General features: G+C 44.6%; 2 protein-coding genes across 4 annotated transcripts; both read right to left on the bottom strand.

The window, feature by feature from the left end:
• Window positions 1-3,669: 3,669 nt before the first annotated feature.
• LOC129193979 (putative methyltransferase DDB_G0268948) lies at window positions 3,670-7,672 on the bottom strand. Of its 3 annotated transcripts, XR_008573661.1 has the most exons (7): window positions 7,066-7,672; window positions 6,762-6,922; window positions 6,339-6,552; window positions 5,381-5,484; window positions 5,165-5,302; window positions 4,303-5,068; window positions 3,694-3,837 (listed from the first exon to the last, which is right to left on the bottom strand). XR_008573661.1 is itself a non-coding variant. In XM_054798833.1 (6 exons), the coding sequence occupies exons 1-6, from the start codon at window positions 7,297-7,299 to the stop codon at window positions 3,750-3,752; spliced, it is 939 nt and encodes a 312-aa protein (XP_054654808.1). In that variant the 5' UTR covers window positions 7,300-7,669; the 3' UTR covers window positions 3,670-3,749. The 3 variants fall into 3 exon arrangements, 2 of the variants coding, with proteins under 2 accessions (XP_054654808.1, XP_054654817.1); XM_054798833.1 differs by lacking the exon at window positions 4,303-5,068 and having other exon boundaries at window positions 3,670-3,837; window positions 7,066-7,669; XM_054798842.1 differs by lacking the exon at window positions 3,694-3,837 and having other exon boundaries at window positions 3,855-5,068.
• A 1,153-nt stretch (window positions 7,673-8,825) lies between these two features.
• LOC129193992 (uncharacterized) lies at window positions 8,826-13,076 on the bottom strand. Its single transcript, XM_054798860.1, has 6 exons — window positions 12,746-13,076; window positions 12,448-12,608; window positions 12,060-12,273; window positions 9,819-9,922; window positions 9,612-9,749; window positions 8,826-9,233 (listed from the first exon to the last, which is right to left on the bottom strand). The coding sequence occupies exons 1-6, from the start codon at window positions 12,851-12,853 to the stop codon at window positions 9,146-9,148; spliced, it is 813 nt and encodes a 270-aa protein (XP_054654835.1). The 5' UTR covers window positions 12,854-13,076; the 3' UTR covers window positions 8,826-9,145.
• Window positions 13,077-14,676: the final 1,600 nt, after the last annotated feature.

The raw sequence follows: 14,676 nt of genomic DNA, 5'->3' as shown, positions 1-14,676 counted from the left end.
ATTTGCGGTTCCAATTCCATGCTAACAGCCTGCTAACAGGGACATTTTGTGATTAAAACAATATGTCACAGTTAAACTCACACACAAGTTCATTGTTTGCTTTATCAAATCAAGATCCATTAAAGCTTCACTTGAGGTGCAAACTTGAGGAGCTTCACTACCCTTCGCCTGAAGGCATATAGGGTGAAAACTCCCCATGGATATAGCTGTCGAAATATGACCTCCATTAGGGGGCTATATTTGTTCCTTGTGGACATTGCTGAAAGCTGACAGCGGTGTCTAATGGGCCCGAGCGCATCGTGCAGGGGTCGGCAACCCACGGCTCTGGTCTTCAGCATCCTTGCTGTGGCTCCCTTTGCAGGGCACAAAAAAAAATTTCACACCCAAGTGGGGAAAATGTGCATTTTTGAAAAGAGTTAAAAATGAGAAAGGGAGGAGGAACTGGACTTTGCCTGCATGCATTCGCTGACAGAGACGACTTCATCATGTACAGTCAAACCTGTCTATAGCGGCCACTAAAGGGAAACAGCAAAAGTGGTCGCTATAGGCAGGTGGCCGTTATAGACAGGTTAGTGGCCATTTTGAATTTGTGCGCACACATATTAACATGTCTGTGATTAGAAGCTTGTTGTGTTTGCAGATACATATAATTATACTGTTACATGTTGACCAATAGAGGGCACTGTGGGACTGCGGATGAAAGTTGTAAAGAACTACTAGGTTAGTAAACTGCTGTTAATAAGGCGATTAAAGTGCATCTGTGAGGTGAGTCTCTCCTTCCCCACAACAAGGGCATTACAGTATTGACCAGTGCACATTGTCTCACACCAGGAAATAAACGGTGTCACTGTCTGCAAAAAGCTCCAAAGAAGACGGCTCTTTTTATTTGGTACAACTGACAGTTTGTGTGGATCTTGTGAATGATTGTGACTGAGCTAGGACTCGGTAATTAAAGTCTACACACGACGGCTTCATTGATTAAAAAACAAAACTTTTTCGTGCATGAAGCTTCTACTTGAGTTTCTACTTTGGCCGCGATATGTGGTCAGATATTGACCAAGGGATACAAAATGGGTGGCCGCTTGCCGCATTAGACAGGTGACCGCTATACACAGGGTCTATAACACGTAAATTTTATACGGGGGATTTTTCAGTGGCCGCTATAGGCAGGTGGTCGTTCTATACAGGTGGCCGCTAAGACAGGTTTGACTGTATATAATTAATGAGGGTTTAAAAAAAAATAATGACATAATAACTAAATAGTTTGATTGGTTGATTAATTGATTGTCCTTCCTGGCTCATGTCAACAAGCACCAAGCTTGGTCTTTTTGCTTTATTAGGGGTTATTTATTTATTATGTCATTATCTAAAAAAAACTCACTAATTGTACAGTAGTATGAAAATTTTAATTCCTTATTTTGATTTCTTTTTTTTTTGCATGTTTGTTACACTTAAATGTTTCAGATCATCAAACAAATTTAAATATTAGCCAATGACAACACAACTGAACACAAAATGCAGTTTTTAAATGAAACTTTGTATTATTAAGGAAGATAAAAAAAAATCCAAAGCTACATGGCCCTGTGTGAAAAAGTGACTGCCCTCCCCTTGTTAAAACATAACTTAAGTGAGATTAATTGAGATCTATCAGTGTGGAAAAGGCTATAAAGCCATTTCTAAAGCTTTGGGACTCCAGCAAACCACAATGAGGGCCATTATCCACAAATTGCCAAAACATGGAACAGTGGTGAACCTTCCCAGGAGTGGCCGGCCAACCAAAATGACCCCAAGAGTGCAGTGACAACTCATCCGAGAGGTCACAAAAGACCCCACAACAACATCCAAAGAACTGCAGGCCTCACTTGCCTCAGTTAAGGTCAGTGTTCATGACTCCACCATAAGAAAGACACTGGGCAAAAACGGCCTGCATGGCAGAGTTCCAAGACCAAAACCACTGCTGAACAAAAACAACATTAAGGCTAGTCTCAATTTTGCCAGAAAACATCTTGATGATCCCCAAGACTTTTGGGAAATACTCTGTGGTCTGACGAGACAAAAGTTGAACTTTTTGGAAGAAGTGTGTCCCATTACATCTGGCGTAAAAGTAATGTCGCATTTCAGAAAAGGAAGATCATACCAACAGTAAAATGTGGTGGTGGTAGTGTGATGGTCTGGGGCTGTTTTGCCGCTTCAGGACCTGGAAGACTTGTGTGATAAATGGAAGCATGAATTCTGCTGAAGGAGAATGTCCGGCCATCTGTTGGTGACCTCAAGCTGAAAGCAACTTGGGTTCTGCAGCAGGACAATGATCCAAAACACACCAGCAAGTCCACCTCTGAATGGATGAAGACTTTGGAGTGGTCTAGTCCAAGTCCTGGCCTGAATCCTATTGCGATGCACTCACACACACTAGGACTCTCACCTGAGCGATTCCCCAAAGGTACTGCGTAGCTTAAGATTGTTGGCAAAACAAAAGTGTCCCAATGTTTTCATAATTTTGTCTATGGCATGATTGGAATCAACTGAGAAATATGAGAAATATGGAGGTATGAAAAATTCCACATTCATTTTCAATGGGAAAAAACCATCATCATAGTAGCGTTTCCCGGCGTTATGTGACGATAGGTCCCAACAGTGCCATCTTTTGGTGGAGGGCTGTGCATTTGATACCTAGGCCTTCAGTAGGAACTTAACTGTTCTGATTTTTTGGGGGCGGACACTGATAAAAAAAAACAAAGATAATTACAAAGAGCCGTCGTGGTGTCTCAAATCACAGTCAGTTGAGAGACTATGTCTCTCAACTGGCCTGTCAACACCTCGGGATCTGCCGGGAGGAGCCGGACAAAGTAGCCGAGAAGTCTGGTCTTCTCTGCTTAGGCTGCTGCCCCATAAGTGTAAGAAGATGGGTGGATGGATATTTGTGGCAGCATTGGAGAAAGTTATTCATAACTTCCACCTAGTACTCATAGCACACAAATGTGGTGCGTTCAGGGACGAACAAAGTGGGAATAAACGCCTGCCAAACAATGAAACAAAACAACATAAACATGCAAAAACTATGAGCTTTCTAACAGTATTATTATTTTTTTCTAAGAAAATAACCCTTATTTCCAAAATCAGTATGCATTTGCATAAAATTCAATATTGCCATGTCCTGGTAAATGTGCTGCTGGTTGGTGGACACAAGGCCTCCGATAAAAATCACGTGGCGATTGTGCAGAACAGGAAGTGTTGTATTCACTTACTGTAAATATTGTCGTAATATTACTCCTGGCAAGTTTCATGATTGTGGATGCGTGCGACTCTCATCGCTTCAGAGCGCTGCATTGAGTAATTGTCATGTCACAAATCGCCCAAGAAGCCGTGACAGTGGAGCGATACAAAAACACTGAAAATGTCTCCCAAGTATGACTGAGAGCCTGTAATAGTCATTTATTTATCTGAACAAACCACTGTAAGAGTTTTTGGCAGCATTCAAGTGTGAAGAAAAACACGAACAGAAGAATTTTATTATCCCCTCTGCCTCTCACACCACCCAGGGGGGCCTGCCCCACTATTTGAGAAGCACTGGTCTATACTGTAGCATAGCAGCTGGAGAAAGACCGAAAAGAAGACTAAAAATTATGTTAAATGAAACAACAGCTGACACCTTTTCTTCTCAACCTTCAATTTTATTTACTAGAGGTCAGGATACAGGCTTTTCACCAGAGAGACCCTTCGCTTGTCAGTCTTTGGGCCAGTCAGAAGGATCAAGGTTTGCGTGCAAACATGTAGAAATACTTGACCACCATGGTGAGCTCCGTGTCTGGTGAGGACACCTGCATGGCGGCCATTATCCTGAGAAAGTACACATCTTCAGGTCATGACAATGTACTGTCGAGCCACACACAGTGAGTGCTGAGCTGTGAATAAATTGTTGCTAATAATTAATAACAGCGCCATAGTTTTTTTGATCCTGTGTCATCAGTTTTTATCATATTTCATCAGTCCTCCATAAATTTCTGTCCCTTCAGTAGGGCAATGCATGGCCATTCTCTCATCGAAGCCTGAGAAGCTTTTCATGAGTAACAACCAATGTTTGGAACAATGAAGATGATATCTAATTTGTCACAGTTCAGTTTGAGGAAGTTGAGTTTGGGAAAGGCAGGAGGTGAGGGTTGTGTGTGTGGAGCCAGTGATGGAGTTGGTGGATATATTGAGCCAGATATCGTCTAACGAACAATGGAACTGGAGACCATGACGGCGGATGATGTTACGTTTAGAAGTTACATTTGTTGACAGTGAATGAAGAGGAGATATTACCGCTGGGTTTGAGGAGTTCGGTGATGGTGGAGAACAGCGTCTTAGGGTCACTGGAGCCAGTGTGGATGAAGTGTGACTAGTAGGAAGACTGGGCAGAGTTTAAGGCAGTTTTGTACTGGTGGATGAAGTCAGTATAGGCTTAGAAGGTGGGCGGTGAGTTTTTGTAGGCATTCTAGTTGGTGTTTTCTAGTTTTCATCTGTCGTACAGCAGGAATGAAACAGGTGGCCAAGTGTCTAACTAACCCTAACCCTAACCCTAACCCTAACCCTAACCCTAACCATAACCCTAACCCTGTAACAGTTCTGGTTTTGATGGGTGCTAGATTATTGAGACAGGAGGAGAGGGTGTTTATTGTAGAGGTTGACCAGGTCGGTAGTGTCAGATATGGGGGGAGGAAAGTAAGTGAGATGGGGTACAAAGTGGGAATTGAGATTATGGCTCGTCATCAGGCGTCTCTAGTGATAGCAAAGTGGTCAGAAAGGTGGAGGTTGGCGCTGGAGATGTTGTATATGGTGATACCAGTTGAGCAGAACAGATCCAAGATGTGTCCATGACAGGGAGTGGCGGAAATTGATGTGTTGATGAATATTAAACCATTGAAGTAGCTCCAGGAAGTCGATGGCGTGTTCGGAGTCAGGGTTGTTAAAATGACACAGAAGCACGATGGGTGGTGAGATGGATACAGAGCTGAGTTAGGAAATCAGAAAAATCTGAGGAATTATGGATTAGGTTTATAAATTTGAGGTGACTTTGTTTCGCAGTTGGCTGAGAGGTGGAGGGAAAAGAGAGAAGATTGGACAGGTTCTCATGGCGACAGTTGAAATGATGAGATGATTAATAATGAGATGATTCATGTCTCACTTGTTCCTGATGTCGTCAGAAAGGCCTTTGGCCTCAGTGGCGTCCTGGCGCTTCAGCTCCTGGTACCCGGTGGCAGTCTCTACCATCCCAATGAAACTGTTTATCGTCACCATGCTGTTAACTCTTAGACAGTCATTCCTGGATGAAAAAAGGGAGTGTAAATGGGGTTTCGGGGGGGTGGACTTCAGCTAGTCAAGATATGACTGAGCCACTCACCACTCTTTGTACTGATAGGTGCAGGATTCAAACATGTCTAAGTAGATCTTTGACAAGGAGGAGCCCAGACAAGGGTTTCTGAAGGGTCGTAGAGCTGCATAAAACTGATCATAAATAGCAAGTGAAGACAAAGAAACATGAAGCTGGAAACTTGTTCTGCAACCAACCACCGACGCCCTCCAAGGCATGCTCATACTGCAGTAATTACAATGTGGTGCAATACAGGTTTTGAACCACAATCTTGCATGACATTACGTAGGGTGCAAGACCGCAGCTTATTCACAAGACCTCACTTCACACAGCATCAACTCTGGTCAGGTTTTGCTTTTTGTTTGGCTTTTGTTAAGAGAAGAGAGTAGGGGAACAGGAGAAGAATATACAATACAGCAGTGGGAAAGCCACGCACGCCAGCCATCTTATTCGGGCTGAACGACAATTTTTACGCAGTTTAATTAGTAAATGTCATCATCATCGTATTTGGACAGCTGTTGGGGGATTGTTTCATGAATAACCAACCATCTATCCTTCCATCTTCTTCTGCTTATCCGAGGTCGGGGCCTGGAGGCAGCAGCCTAAGACGTGACGATGCCAACGCAACACGGACCAAAGACAAGGCCTATCTGGATCTCTATTTGAGGAAATGCGACACAAGTGCTGTCTCTCTGTGTTGTACAGTTCTGGTCGTCTTTTGGGACATATTTTTATAAAAGACTTTTGATATACGCATAGACAATGTGGGGCTACGCAGTGGTGTAGTTTTAGCAGTCTCACACTCATAAGATCCAGGTTCGAAATTTCACACATCTGGTCACATCCCAAAACGTGCACGTTAGCTTAATTGAAGACTTTAAACTGTCCATAGCTGTGATTGGTGACCAGTCCAGGATGCGCTCGGAGCTACCTCTGACGTCCCCTGCTCCCTGATACTCCACAACTAAAGACAATTTAAAAAAATCACCTTTTCACAGATGTTGTTGAGGTCACTGGTGGCATTGCCGTACTCCAGCTCCATGTCCATTGTGAAACCTAGCAGGGCCAGGCAGCCATTGGGCTTCAGCACACGGTCGGCCTCCGTCAGGAAGCGCGGGCGGTCGAACCAGTGGGCTGCCGTCATTGCCGTCACAAGGTCGGCCTGACTCGACTCGAATGGGAGTTCTTCTGCAGGACACTGCCTAGACGTTTAGTGGCCAGAGAAGGAGGACTGTGTGGAGACGGGTTAGGATGTTTGACAGAGAACAACACTTCAAATCCAGCTGAAATCAAAGTTTCACCACCACGACACAAATCACAGAAGCTCCTGTACAAGTTTCAACTGACCTCATTTACCTTAAAATCTCAATGAACTGCATTCCACCTGGCCAAGCCCACAGTTTTATCTCACCTGTAAGTCACGTTTGGACAAAGGCTATTGGCCAGCGCCATCTCCAACTGGGCGGGACTCACATCTGTCCCGACAACCTTGTCGAAGAAGGGGGCCAAGAGTACGGTGCCTTTACCATTGCCACATCCAACATCCACTGCCAGGTTGAACTTCTCTTGCACCTACACCAGATGACATTAAACGTGTACGTTTAATACAACTTACATATAATACAACAACAAGCTCCAAAGCACACAAGCTGAATTCGAATGGGTTACATAACGTCTTCCCAATGGCTGCTGCCTGTTAGCGCTCACAAACATACCTTTGGTTTCATAAAGTCCATCATCCTGTTGATCACTTCTTGAGGATTCTCTACTCTGTACTGCATGTAGGCAGCAACATGCTCTTTTTCTTCAAACAGTCTTAAGGCCATGATTCCAGCGGAGCAGCGAACTGATCTGCACGCGCTTGCTGCTACAAGTTGACAGATTTGCCAATTAAATAAACCAAAAGGGAGGAGGCTTGTCGGTTTTTTCCTTCGCATCTGCATTTGCATGAACTGAACAGTAGATGGCAGTGTACGAGCGTGTATGACGGTAAGTTCCAATGGGCATTAAAAAACACAAAGTCAATGAGGTGTCAAGTCAAGTCAAGTTACAGTATTTTGCAGAATAAAGAAAAGCAAAGGCGTATGGCATAACTGTGTCAGGTAGCAAAAAACTGCAGTCAACCGCTGACGGGGAGAAGAGCTGGGATACAATGACTTCCTGTTTCGGTTCCATGCTAACAGGCTGCTATCGGGGTCGTTTTGTGATGAAGTGTGACTAGTAGGAAGACTGGGCAGAGTTTAAGGCAGTTTTGTACTGGTGGATGAAGTCAGTATAGGCTTAGAAGGTGGGCGGTGAGTTTGTGTAGACATTCCAGTTGGCGTTTTCTAGTTTTCATCTGTCGTACAGCAGGAATGAAACAGCCATGAGATAGATGATAGATAGATAGATAGATTGCTGCTAATAATTAATAACAGCACCATAGTTTTTTACCCTGGGTCATCAGTTTTTATCATATTTGAAGAATGTGTTCTTCACAGAAGTACAGATGACATCTCAAGAAGCCTTTCCCTCGAGGAAAAAAATATGTTACACAGTTAGACTCACACACAAGTTTGCTTTGCTTTATCAAGTCTTGATCCAGTAAAGCTTCACTTGAGGTGCAAACTTCAGGTGCTTCACTGTAGGCATCTAGGGTGAAAACTTCCCATGGATAAAGCCATCCTTTACGAAACATGACCTCCATTAGGGGTCTAGATTTGTCCGTTGTGATCATTGAGCTGATAGCAACGTTTAATGGGCCTGAGCACATTGTGCAAGGGTCAGCAACCCACGGCTCCGGTCTTCAGCCTCCTTGCTGTGGCTCCCTTTGCAGGGCTTAAATACATATAAAATGCAGATTTTTGAAAAGAGTAAAACATGAGGAAGGGAGGGAGAACCGGTCTTGAACTCCTCCACCTGGGGCAGGATCTCACTCCCAAGCCGGAGGGTGGAATCCGCCCTTTTCTGACTGAGAACCATGGCCTTGGATTTGGAGGGGCTGAGTGTCATCCCAGAAGCTTCACACTTAGCTGCAAACCGCCCCAATAAACGCTGAAGGTTTCAGCCCGATGAGGCCATCAAGACCACATCATCTGCGAAATGCAAAGACGAGATTCTAAAGTTCTCCCTCAACGCCTTGGCTGCGCTTAAAAATTCTGTCCATGAAAATGATCAACAGAATCTGTGACAAAAGGCAGCCTTGCCGTAGGCCAACATTCACCGGAAACAGGCTGGACTTACAGCTGGCAATGCGGACCAGGCTCTTGCTCCACTTGTACAAGGACCGAATGGCACGTAGGAGCACGCCACCAATCCTGCACTCCCGGAGCACCCCCCACAGGACACTACGAGGGACACGGTCGAATGCCTTTTCCATCTCCACAAAGCACATGTAGACCGGTTGGGTCTACATGTACCCTCCAGCATTCTTGGACGAAAACCACATTGCACCTCAGGTGCAGAGGTTAGACTAACGGTCGCACCCTTCCTCTGGTCACCCTTCTCAAAAAGGGGGACCACCACCCCGGTCTGCCAATCCAGAGGCAATGTTCCCGACTTCCATGCAATGTTGGAGAGACGTGTCAGAATTGTTTTTAACCTGCCCCCCCAAAAAATCCCAGGAACATTGTTGTGTGGACAGGGCCTAAAAATACTGTCAAATGAAACAAATAAAACAGCTTACACTCTTTCTTCTCAACCTTTAAGTTTTATTTCGAGGTCAGGATGGAGGCTGAGTTTTCTTTTTTTTTCAAATCTTATGAGTGTCCACCCAAGAGACCCTTCTCTTGTCTGTCTTCAGGCTTGTCAGAAGGATCAAGGTTTGCGTGCAAACATGTAGAAATACCTGACCACCATAGTGAGCTCTGTGTCTGGTGAGGACACCTGCATGGCGGCCATTAGCCTGAGGAAGAAGACATCTTCAGGTCATGACAATGTACTGTCAAGCTACATACACTGAGTGCTGAGCTGTGAATAGATTGCTGCTAATAATTAATAACAGCACCATAGTTTTTTACTCTGGGTCATCACTTTTTATCATATTTCATCACTCTTCCATAAATTTGTCTCACTGTCCATTCAGTAGGGCAATGCATGGCCATTATCTTATCAGAGCCTTAAACAGCGGTGAGCTTTTCATGAGTAACAAAGCGGTGATTCACTGTAACAGCGGACCAGGGCAGACGCCTCAGCTGGACAGGAGGGGAGGAGTTAAATGTTCAATGGCAGGCTAGCTGAGGTGAGTGTGAGATTACGCAGGCGGAACATGTTAATGTCTCACTTGTTCCTGATGTCGTCAGAAAGACGTTTGGCCTCAGCGGCGTCCTGGCGCATCAGCTTCTGATAGCTGGTGAAAGTCTCCACCATGCCGATGAAACTGTTTACTGTCACCGTCCTGTTAACTCTTAGGGAGCCATTCCTGGATGAAAAAAGGGAGTTTAAATGGGGAGAAAACCACAGCAAGATTAGACATGACTGAGGAACTCACCACTCTTTGTCCGGATAGGTGCAGGATTCAAACATATCAAAGTAGATCTTTGAAGAAGAGGAGCCCAGACAAGGGTTTTTGAAGGGTCTCAGAGCTGCATATAACTGATCATAAATAGTAATTGGAGACAAAAAAACAAGATGGTGGAAACTGGTTTTGCAACACGCACCCCACCGCCCAGGCATGTTTACAATGTAAAGACATACTGCAGTAATTATAGTGCGTGCAATACAAGTTTCAACCACGATCATGCGTGACGTTATGCAGCAAGACGGCGGTGTACGTCACATGACCTCAGTTCACACAGCACCAACTTTTTCTTTGGCTTTTATTAAAGGCGGAAAGGCGACAAGGGGTGTTAAAAGGAGAGATTAGAGGACTAGAAGAAGAATACACAGTACAGCAGAAGTTCAAAGCAGTGGCATAAACATATGCTTTGAGTTATGAACACCAGTCATCTTATTCGGGCCAAATGATAATTTTGATGCCACTGAATTAGTAAATGTCGTCATCACCATATAATAATTACATATTTATTTGATGCCCGTTTCTTTCATCAGTCATATTAAAATCCGCTTAACTGCTCCTCTTTTGTTTGCTATGGGTGTGTTCGCATTTGGCATTTGTGTTTCTTCCCTGGAACTTTAGTTTTTTTGGGCGTTGAGACGTAGCAACGTTTTTCTGACTGACATCCCAGATGTTTCCCACGGAGGGCTGCGAACAGAAAACTTTAAGGAAACTTTAAGGATGCATTTTGCGCATTAAAGATGCTAACACCAATCCAACGTATGCCAATATATGCTAAGCCATCTGAACAAAACGAACACATCTTAGCTTTGTGTTATAGGCAAACTAGTGTAATAACTAATAATATATGTAGAGACGGGGCTGATCCGATCCAGTAATCACATATCGGAAATTGGACGTCGAGGTGCGGTGCACCTGTTTATGAACATTTCACCTCTGTTAACAGGCAAAGATGAGTGCATGTGATGAAATCTGCATGCTGCCAATTGTTCAATATGAGAAACGTGCTGCAAGCTGCAGAGATTAAACTTTTAACACTGCGCTTCAGGAAACAAACTTTATCCATCCATCCATTTTCTATGACGCTTATCCTCGCTAGGGTCGCGGGGGTATGCTGGAGCCTGTCCCCGTGACTTTGGGCGAGAGGCATGGTACACCCTGGACTGGTCGCCAGCCAATCACAGGGCACATATAGACAAACAAACACTCACACTCACATTCATTTAGAGTCGTAATTAACCTTGAGTGCAGTTTTTGGAATGTGAGAGGAAACCAGAGTACCCGGAAAACCCCCACACACGAGTAGAACATGCAAACGCCACACAGAGATGCCCAAACGGAGATTTGAACACAGATCATCCCGATCTCCTGATTGTGTGGCCAACATGCTCTTACATGTGCACTTGCACCTTCCTAAACAAACACTGTGAACCAGGGGGGGCAAACTGCAACCAAGGGGCCATTTTCATCCCACAGCTTGGTCGTTGCTCTTTCTAATGAGATGTATTATTAGATATAACAGTCATTTGTTTTGTCACCTCGAACACAACGCTTATGCAGCTTATATACTGATTTATTGGAAAATCACCTGACAGTTTTTTGCAATTTCATTTTCATGGTACATTTTAAAAAACATTTCATAACAATAAATACGGAGCGAATTTTGGGAGAAAAAAAGTTGTTCTTTGTACACGCAAAAAACATACCAAAACTGGGCTGAAACCAAAGCCCAAATCCCTGTACCTCGGTATTTGGGTCCAATAAATTCAGGTATTTTGATCGGGTCGTAAGTGAAAAAATGTGGATTGGTGCATCCCTAAATATATCTCATTAAGAATGAATTGTTTTTTTTTTTTTACATTATGCCAAAAATTGTGTTAGGAATGGAATATTTCCCTCTATGTATAAGATAAGCACAAACATGTTGCCTTATTTATTCAACAGCAATGGGAAAATAGAACGCCAATAGAACTCTTCAGAATGAAATATTTTAAGAATGGACTATTTTCCACTCTGCTTTGAATATGTACTGGCAAAATGTTTGTGCTTATCTAACACTGAGTGGAAAACATTCCATTCCCAACAAGGGACACCCCAGCCTCAGAGGTTCCAGTTTGTGTAAAATTACTATTTAGTTCTTATTGATGCACAACTTGATGTGCCCCCAGAGCTACCTCTACCCCTACCACAGCTCATGACAATTTGAAAAATCACCTCATCACAGATGTTGTTAAGCGCACTTGTGGCATCGCCATACTCCAGCTCCATGTCCATCGTGTAGCTCAGCAGGGCCAGGCAGCCATTGGACTTGAGTACACGGTCGGCCTCATTCAGGAAGCGTGGGCGGTCGAACCAGTGAGCCGCCGTCATGGCCGTCACGAGGTCGACCTGACTCGATTCGAACGGGAGTTCTTCTGCAGGACACTGCCTTGAGGCCGGAGGAGGAGGACAGTGTAATCAAAGTTCGGCAGAGAGGAACACTTCAAGTTTCACCACCATGACAGATCTTCACCAGCCAGAAGATCCAGTATCAAGTGACATAATTTGCCTTAAAATCTTGACGAACTGCATTCCACCTGGCCAAGCCCTAATTTTGTCTCACCTGTAAGTCACGTTTGAGCAAAGGCTGTTGGCCTGTGCCATCTCCAGCTGGGCGGGACTAACGTCTGTCCCAACAACCTGGTCGAAGAAGGGGGCCAAGAGTATGGTCCCCTTACCATTACCACATCCAACATCCACTGCCAGGTTGAACTTCTGTTGCGTCTAAACGGGATGACATGAAACATGAAACATGAAACGTGTGTGCTTTTAATGCAACTTGTTCGGAAGCTTAAAAGCACACAAGCTGAGTTTGAATGGGTTACATAACATCATCCCAGCGGCTTGCTTCACAAACATACCTTTGGTTTCATAAAGTCCATAATCCTGTTGATCATTTCTTCAGGAGTCACTCTGTACTGCAGATAGGCAGCCACATGATCTTTTTCTTCATACATTCTCAAAGCCATGATTTGCACCGCACTGATCTGCACGCGCTTGCTGCTCTTGACACGTTTGCCAATTAAATGAGCCTAATGGGCGGGTTGGCGATTTCCTTTTTTTTCGGCATCTGCACTTGCATATAAAGAACAGTAGATGGCAGTAAAAGAACGTGTATGAAGGTTTGCTCACATGTAAAGAGGTCCCAGACAAAGCGAATGGGTTACACGCCAACTTGTCCATCCTGGGGGTAGGAATATTAAAAGTGCTGTTCATACTTGTATGAAAGTAGTTTAAGTGTCCTTTTTGCAGCAAGTGTGCACAATACGGCATGCGCAGCAAAGTCCCAATGCTCCAAACACAGAAATGATCACACAAACCCGCAAAACACAAGCATAGGAGACATGCTGCAGGTCCACAGAACAAATCAGAAGCTTTATCCGTCTTTAAAGACATGAGCTGGACATCCACTGTTAGTGTGGGCACACCCTGGGTGATTTATATGAATATTATGTATATATATATATATATATATATAGTGGCACTTCAGCTTGCTTAAAAGGAAGAAGGTCTTTAACTAGGCTAGCGATAACCAGCACTGAACTTGATGTGGATATTTACAGGGGCATGACTAGACAGAACTCTACCCTACAATATGTAACAGTAATGTTGGTGGCGCGCTACTACATGCCATTCGGTCCTGGTTGGCATTGCCAGCAGTAAGTCAAGCCTGTTTCCGGTCAACGTTGGCCTCCGCCAAGGCTGCCCTTAGTCACCGATTCTGTTCATTATTTTCATGGACAGAATTTCTAGGCGTGGAGGGAGTCCAGCTCACCTCTGCTATTTGCAGACCATGTGGTCCTGATGGCCTCATCGGGCTGTGACGTGAACTGGGACGGTTTGCATCTGAGTGTGAAGCTTCTGGGATGAGACTCAGCACATCCAAATCCAAGGCCATGGTTCTCAGTTGGAAAAGGGTGGATTGCTCCCTCCGGGTTGGGAATGAGGTCCTGCCCCAGGTGGAGGAGTTCAAGTATCTCAGGTTCTTGTTCACCAGTGAGGGAAGGTTGGAGCGTGAGGTCAACAGGCAGATCGGTGCAGCATCTGCAGTAATGCGGTCGCTGTACCGGACCGTCATGGTGAAGAGAGAGCTGAGCCGGAAGGCAAAGCTCTCAATTTACCCCCCCCCCATCTAAGTTCCCACCCTCACCTATGGTCATGAGCTTCGGGTTGTGACCGAAAGAACGAGAGTGGCCGAAAAGAGTTTCCTCCATAGGTTGGCTGGACTCACCCTAAGCGATAGGGTGAGGAGGTCAGAGTAGAGTCGCTGCTCCTTCACATCGAGAGAATCCAAGGACCCGGGGCAGACCTAGGACACGCTGGAGGGATTATGTCTCACAGCTGGCCTGGGAACGCCTTGGTGTCCTCCTGGTGGAACTGGAAGAGGTGACCGGAGACCGGGAAGTCTGGACTTCCCTACTGAGAGTGCTGCTCCCGTGAACCAGATCCGGATAAGCAGAGGAAAATAAATCGATGGATGGATGGATGGATGGATGGATGGATGGATGGATGGATGGATGGATGGATGGATGGATGGATGGATGGATGGATGGATGGATGGATGGAACATGTGACAGGTAAGTAAACACACACAGGGCAACTACTACTAATATTATGGGGAATAATAAACAACAAATACGGAAATTCTAAATATGAAACTTAACAACATGTGACTCAGGGCACACTTGGAAGCTGGAAGCACCCCCACGGAAGCTACAATATATTATATTTTTATATATATTTTTAACATTTTTTTTGAATATATCTAGACTCTACCTCCTGTCGTCCCCAG

Source organism: Dunckerocampus dactyliophorus, chromosome 1 (genome assembly GCF_027744805.1).
Source record: "Dunckerocampus dactyliophorus isolate RoL2022-P2 chromosome 1, RoL_Ddac_1.1, whole genome shotgun sequence".
NCBI lineage: Eukaryota > Metazoa > Chordata > Actinopteri > Syngnathiformes > Syngnathidae > Dunckerocampus > Dunckerocampus dactyliophorus.
The sequence above is the reverse complement of the archived record's forward strand: the minus strand, read 5'-3'. Positions and strand labels throughout refer to the sequence as shown.